Genomic DNA, 7,790 nt, shown 5'->3' with positions numbered 1-7,790 from the left:
TATTAATTACATTGTATCACGACAGACCGGTCCACCTTCGGAGAGAAGTCATTATATCATCATCATTACCACCATGACTCACTACGATTACATCCACCACGCAACTGTATGACTGTACAAGTTCCCTCTGGTGTGTGTTTCTATGTGTGTGTGTGTGTGTGTGTGTGTGTGTGCGTATGTGATAGGTGACATCAGAATTTTCACTTTTGCAACCTGCTTGCACACACAAACACTAGCTGCATCCATCACAATATTTCCAGCTTTTAATTACTTTGTGTGCTTTGCAATACAGATGTTTCTTACATGTTGAAGAGCAAATTTTAGGCATAGGAATAACATTTTAACAGCTCGTTCATACATATACCTCACAGCAGTTTTGCCCTCTGTCCTACTTTATAAGCTTCCAAACACCCACAAAAACATCCTAAATTTGTTTTTGTTTCTATCACGGTGGCAGCAGTGAAATCTTCTAAACACAAGAGACATAGAGCACAGAACAAAATAATAATAGCAAAACAAAAATGGTACCAAAAAACCAGATACTGCATATAGCAAATCACAGTTTCATTTTTTTTCTTTTTTTCTTTGTAGAGAAGCAGTTTTCCTGGTATTACATTCTTCAGGGCATTGGGGCTCCAGAAGCATCCAAGCACAAAGGTAATCTCAAAGATGACCTTTATGATATTTCAGCTCTATTAGCTTAGACTTTGATGTTGGGTTTGTGCGAGAGTGGGGGATTAAACGCGATATGGATCATAACACACTCAAAGTTGTGATGTGTATCTGACTTTAGTGGAATATGCTTCGGTACGCACTGAGTCACGTGGTTTTAGCCCAAACTTTAGCTCAAACTATGTTGAAGTGAGGCGACAGGCGAAGGAAAAATATCTGTAAATATTGCTGATATACCCGCGTGAAACTCAGGCTTTAGGAAGTTGTATCAAGAAGAAGAAGACTGATTTTTAGAGTCATAAATAAAGCAATTGATTGATTCCATAAATCTTAGCTGCCATAATACCAACCGCAGTCCTACACGACTGGGTAAAGTCATTTATCATGAATTGGTGAACAGCGACAACAAATCGATTACTGATTCCTGTGTCGAATCTCATTGCATTTGAACTAGGATTTGGCTGGAGACTGAACTCGGCCTACAGATCCCTCCTGACTCACTCCAGCATCAATCAGCCTTCTTCAAACACACACACACACACACACAAACACACACGCACACACACACACACATACAAACACACCTCCGGGGGAATGAGCAAACAGTGCTCCGCATCCCGGGGGCTGCTATATGTCATTTTGTGTATTTTTGTGAGTCCCATGCAGCTTCCCAATTCTCTGCCCACCACTTCCAAGATGAAAGAAGAAAATAGTACAATCTAGATACTGACACAGTCTTGGACACAGCAGTTAGCGATGCTTATTTCTTCCAGCAGCTTATTCACATTTGTACACATATTTTTGTTCATTCCTCTCGCTGTTATTTCATTTTACAAAAAAAGAAAAAAAAAGTAGCACTTCTAAAGACCAAAGTTTAAGACTATCACATACAGTATAGGCAGCATAGAAGAGGAACGTTGGTTGAATAGTCTATTTTACAGTAGGTCACTTGAATAAGAGAGAGAAAGAGAGAAGTCTGTGATTGTCAGTCCCTCCTTGTCTGAGGTGTCCGTTCATACATACAGCAGTTGTTTTTCCTCTGTTGTTTTTTATTTTCTGTGTTTGACTAAAATCTTTGATCTGAGGCATCGCTGCGAAGACGGACGATCTGTGCTGATCAATTTTCACCACACCAGACATCTCTCTCACAGCCTCCTACTGCAACTGCAACAGCAGCAGCTTTACCGCCGTCCACCTTGACATAGTTGATTATTTTTTTAAAAAAGGAAAACACAGCGGGTACGCACACAAGCAGCACAGCCAGCTGAGATGTTTGCTTCCATGTAACGCTACTCTTTTTGACATCAGAGGCGTTTGTCTGCGCTGCGTTTTGTTTCTCACAGTTTTTTCCAGCTCACACCCTGCCCTCTGTTATTGCACAGAGATATTGTGTGGCAAGTTTTTTCTGAATCGTGTTGAGTGCGCTCACTCAGTGCAAACTCTACTTGACTGTACAGCAGGGATGGATTTTGAGGACCTTGTTGGCCTTGACTGTTAATGCTGCAGCCATTAACCCTTCACGTGTGTGCTCTGGCAGGCGACAATAATTTCACAGTATGTCAGACCGGATCTACAAATGCGACGGACCAGTGAAATATCCATCCCTGTTGTAGAGCAGGCTGTACATGAGGACAGGCTCGGTCGCTGTTAAGAGGGAGCCTGACATAAAAATACATATACACTGAAGATTATCTTATACATTTGCTCAAACATAATCAACTAAACCGGTGTTCAGTTTCAGTCAATTGGTTGTTGCAAAAGGCAACCTTAGATATAGAAAGAAATGTACAAAAATGCTTCTTATTTATAAATAATAATAATAATAATAATAATAGAAATCAATCAAATCAACATTTTCAAAATTCACAAACATCAATACCATCAAGTGCTGTTGTTAATAAAACAAACGAGACTTCAAAATTCCAGGTTGATGTTTTACATCTAATTAAAATGGCTGTTAGTGAAACCGCAGTGAGTATGACTGTTTTTTTTAATACTTCCAGAAAGAGTAAAATATGCCCCAGTAAAATGCAAAAAACAAACGTTAAATGTGTTTCCTTGCATGCATGTGAGCCGTATATATATATACAGTGTGTCTGTGAGCATTCAGATGTGTGAGCTGTACTGTAAGTGAGTGAAGTGGTTCTCAATAATGGGGATGTGTGGTACATTATTGAGTTTATTTTCAGTGTAAGCTGTTGGTGGATTGCCAGGAAAATGTATGAGGAGAGCTAGTGCGTGCGTGTCTCAGTGTGTTTACGTGTGTGTGTGTGTGTGTGTGTGTGTGTGTGTGTGTGTGTGTGTGTGTGTGTGTGTGTGGTTGAGGGCAGCCATAGGAATGTGATGGGAGTGTGGAGTTGAAGTTGTGGCTTACAGAACATCTGCAGGCCACAGTAATGATGGATGTTCACTCTCACTTTCTCCCTGAGGACACTCACACCTCCCTCCCTCCCTCCCTCCCTTTCACTCCACTATCTTCTCCTTCTCCTTCATCTTTCTCCATATGACCCACTCGTACCTTCACACTCCCATCGCCTTCTCCTTTCTACCCCATTGCTTCCATTCTGAACTCTCTCCCTTCCTTCCTCTCCATTTCTTCCCCAATATGCATTATTACCTCTCCTCTTATTTTCTCCTCTCCACTGCTCCTCATTCCAGGCCCCTCTCTTTCTGTTTTCTTCTCCTTCACCTCTCCTATCCTCTCCATCCCTCCTTCTTGGCCATAAAACAATAAGTCTTGAATGTCTGTGAGGAGACTGTGCTAATGGAGCCCATTAGGCTGTAATGAAATATACATTACACCATTACAGAGGACGGGGCCTGGCTAAAGCACTGCACCGCTCAAATAATAAAACATGCACAATTCAATTTCCTTCTCGGGCCCGTTTTGAGTGTCTTCCAGTGTGTGTGTGTGTGTGTGTGTGTGTGTGTGTGTGTGGAGATGGAGGGATGACAGGATAAGGTATACAGTGCGTGCGTGTGTTCTCGTGTGCATCCCCTCCAGTGCAGATGTGGTTTTCAAGGATGTCTGAGTGCTGAGAGCCTTGATGATTTAATATGGGTTGACCAAATGAACCACACCTTCTAGAGCGCCGCCACCCACACATCTGACCGTGATCTGACCACTCAAAAGACCCAGCCTCCCTAAGCAACCTTTACACCTCCCTCCCTCCCTCCCTCCTCCACCCCATCCCTAAACTCAACGCCACGATCTCGCGATTGTTGGACAGCTGTGGACAAATGAATCAATTGACCTCCGACACGAAGCGCTTTGACATCACAAGTGAAGCATCTGCCACTTTAGGGGGGTTGGTGGTGGTGGAGTGGTCATCATGTTACCCTGTGCTGTATGACAGTGCAGACGAGGCCTGAGTAAAGTAATACAGAAAACAATGGTGAAATGCAGTTTGAATGTGTATATCTATAAAATCATGAGTCAGTCTGTTCCATGAGCTAACACTGTAGGTTAACGCTGGATGGACGAAGCTTCATTTTATTTATCTATTTTACAATTTCTGGCGTTCAGCACTCACAAATGCTAGTAGAATACCTCGGCTCTCTTGTTCAGTTAAACCTCAGTTAACACAGTACTCTTACTGGTTGTTTTTTGTATCAGCAACCAGAAATTGTCTTTTCATCGCACCTCCTAATTTTCTCTGACAGGAAGGAAAGCACATTGTGTTTGTTTTTCCTCCTTTGTTGGTCATTTTTCACTCAATTCACTGTATGTGTACCAATGAGTTCATCATCACCTGTGTAGCTTTGTTGGATGAATGCTGACATTAATACGCGCACACAGTTCTGAGAGACGTACGAAAAGACAGACGGACAGATAAACGGACAGGGCGAGAGGCAGGGAAAACACAGTGTCTTTATGGCTCAACACCTCACCGAGCCATTTCCTCTGAAATGTCTCACCAGTCTCGTATTTACACGCAAAAAGGATCGAAGCTTTGCCGGAAATCTTCCCTCTTCTTCGCTGTGCTCCTTGAAATTTCCGGATGTTCAAACGAGTCCTGTTGTCCGACAGGCAGCAAAGGATGAGTCTCTTAATTTAAAGTCCTGTTAATCAGGTTTTTATCAAATTTAGCCCCAGTCAGTTTTAAAGCATTTGAAAAGAAGTGAGAATCTTTTTCTTCTTCCTCCAAAGTTAAATTACTCTTAGTAAATGTCTCTTCTGTAAGGAAGGAAGGAAAGAGTCGAGAACGCACAAAGGAGAGGAAATTGGCAGGGAGGAAAGAGGTGATTGGGGATGAGTTGAGGAATTTTTTTGATTGCCTTTAAGAGTTTAATAATAGCTTCACATCCTGTACAGCGGCGCCTTCCACTCACACACTTGCGGGAACATTGTGCACTTGGGTCAGAGGTGCCACAATGTCCGAACCTGGCTCACACACACACACACACACACACACACACACACACACACACACACACACACACACACACACACACACACACACACACACACACACACACACACACACACACACACACATACATACACATGCATGCAACCCTAAATGCACATACACACTTAAATATGGTAACCATCCCCACCTAAATGCACGCACACATCACACACACTCACATCCAAAACTCTCCTTCTTCATCCTGTGTTCAGCCCAGTATATCCAGGTATACAGGTGAGGCCTTGGCCAGATTGAGGAGCAAACCGTGGATTTCTTTAATGTTGAGTCTCATGTGCGGCTCTCTCTGCCAGCAGCCCAGCATCAGGTCATACACTTCTTTAGGACAGGTCCTGGGGCGCTGCAGCACCCTGCCCTGGGTTATACACTCTATCACCTGCGGAGGAAGACAGACAGGCATCCAGCTTATTATCGACAAAACCCCGGCAGTCAGGTAAAGCTGAAATTCACAACTTTCTGCAGGTTGAAGCTGCAATGAAGATGATTGACCATCTGCTCTGTGGAGCTACGTCACCAGGCCTCAGTGGCATACAGTGAAAATGTCACGGCGAATAAATTATTTACTGAAGTGATGAAGTGATGCACCGGAGTCGACCTCCAGACAAATCTGAGGCAATTTCTCCACAGCAGGATGAGAGAAAAAGTCTCCACCGATACCTCTACCTACATATAATATCCAGTTAATTTAGTATTTTAGCAAGTGTCGTGTCTTATATATTAATGAGAAAGTGCAGATTTCAGCTTTAGGTCTACTTTAGAATGAGGATATGTGACTCAAGGCACTTTCTGAACTACTGCATGCACAGTAAAGCCCTCCTCAGTACAAGCAGTATATCTCATTCTCTGGCAGTGGTTTGGATGTATTTCTACATCATTCTTAAGTTATAACATTATTCAGCTTTTTATCATTTCCTACATTAAATCCCCATGCTCTGCTCATGGAATAAATACCAAATAATGGCTTTTGTTAGCCCCCAAAACCAGCTTATATATCAGACAAATTGCTTATATAGCCATTAAAAACTGTAATATCTAAAGATTATCATTCAATATCCCACATGACTAAGGGTCCACTCTGGAAGAGAGCTACCATTTTGCCAATCAAGCAGCCAGCTACTCCTCCTCGTTCTGTGACTGTCCTCAGTCTGTGCAAGAAGTTAAATAATTGATATCTAATTTTTGAAGAAAAAAAATCTGTCTGAGCATCAGATTTGGGTCAGAAGGTGAGCGAACCGTGAAACAGCAGAGAATTGATAGATTTAAACGGGAAAAGAAGACAAAGAAGGAGGTCAAAGGTTCATTTTTGGAGGTAGCCAGAGTTGAAGACATAATATGGTTCAGGTTGGTGAGGTTAAGGTTGAGGTGAAGGGTTGAAGGGCGGTGACACAGAGGAGTTTTCTGGAAAACGGGTCAGGATCCTGAACGTTTATTTCTCTTTTTCTCACTGACATGCATTTAATACTGTGGATCAATTAAAAGGAGTTGGTATCCTGTAATGTCAGCAATCTGTTCTAATTTGAGCGAATTGATTATTTGGTCAGTTAACAGAAAATTAATCCTGCCCTCTTTTGTAGTTTGCAATTTGTAAAAAAAAATCTTACCATATCTCATACATCTCTGTTCGCTTGTGTCAGTGCTTTACTGAAGGTATAAGAGGTTTACACTTGAGAAAATCTTAGCAGCCAAGAATCATTGTGTTTATGGCTGCTACACTTAGCATTGTGCATCATTTACACTATTCATTATCAACATTCAACTCAACAATAACCAGCAAGATGCATTTGTAATTTTGGGATATTTCAAAGTTCTGTATGTCTAAAATGTTTTCAGCTGTTTTGCAGTTTTCACTAATTGGGTTTTAGGAAGCTTTCATTCATGTTTAAGGAAACAATTAATCAAGCAATTGAGAAAGTAATCTAACAAGAGTAGTTCAGATAGATAATGGATGACTATAACGTTTATAATATGCATTCATGCTAGTGTCATTATATTCTAGTTGTACAAAAGAGTAATAGTAATAATAATCTGCATTAAAAACAGCAGGACATTTTGTTACATTGGTGTCACTGGATGACTACAGTCAGTCCGATCCAGGACAAAAAAAAAAAAAAAAAAAATCTGGGAAGTTTTGTAAGTCTCTTTGAAAAACTGGGATTCACAATCCACTCTGAATGTAAGACACATCTGCCCCTGCTCCAGCTTCATGGTGAAGCCTGACAACGCTGCTTTCTCTTCCGCTGCACTTTGATTGGTGAGAGGAGCAAAAACCAGTGAAACAGCTGAGGAAAATATTCCGTTGCAGCTGTGCTCCTTTTTCAAGTGTCATGTGAGTAGCTCGCGCCTCACATCTGTAGCTATAACAGAATGAAATTATAGTTTCTGAGTGATGTGCATTAGCTTTATGTGATGAGGTGGCTGAGGCCAAAAGACTCAGAAATTCATACCTATGAAAAACTTGCACACAAAACTGATGAAATATTTAGATTTACTTTGGCTGAGTGGCTGCTTTTTCATATCTCGGGGCTGCAACATCTTGTTCACCATCACTTATTAAGCTCGAGGTGCATCCAAGGTAACATTTACATCATTGTGACTTTGTGCTTTTAGCGACACTTCTTTTGTTCTTATGTAATGGATCGGTTGCATTCACAAGTTTTTTGCCTATTTATGGAATATTCTAACTTGTTT

The 7,790-nt window shown here is 41.5% G+C and overlaps 1 protein-coding gene across 4 annotated transcripts in view; it reads right to left on the bottom strand.

Annotated features, from left to right (window-relative positions):
- Positions 1 to 241: 241 nt before the first annotated feature.
- Positions 242 to 7,790, bottom strand: part of ntrk2a (neurotrophic tyrosine kinase, receptor, type 2a) — a 106,269-nt gene continuing 98,720 nt past the window's right edge. For all 4 annotated transcript variants that reach the window (XM_022199091.2, XM_051951180.1, XM_022199092.2 and 1 more), the window contains one exon: positions 242 to 5,478. In XM_022199091.2, the coding sequence (XP_022054783.1) occupies positions 5,293 to 5,478 (186 nt within the window). In that variant the 3' untranslated portion in view covers positions 242 to 5,292. The remainder of the gene's footprint in view (positions 5,479 to 7,790) is intronic.

This window comes from Acanthochromis polyacanthus, chromosome 7 (genome assembly GCF_021347895.1).
Source record: "Acanthochromis polyacanthus isolate Apoly-LR-REF ecotype Palm Island chromosome 7, KAUST_Apoly_ChrSc, whole genome shotgun sequence".
NCBI classification, from domain to species: domain Eukaryota; kingdom Metazoa; phylum Chordata; class Actinopteri; family Pomacentridae; genus Acanthochromis; species Acanthochromis polyacanthus.
This window is presented reverse-complemented; position numbering and strand designations above follow the sequence as displayed.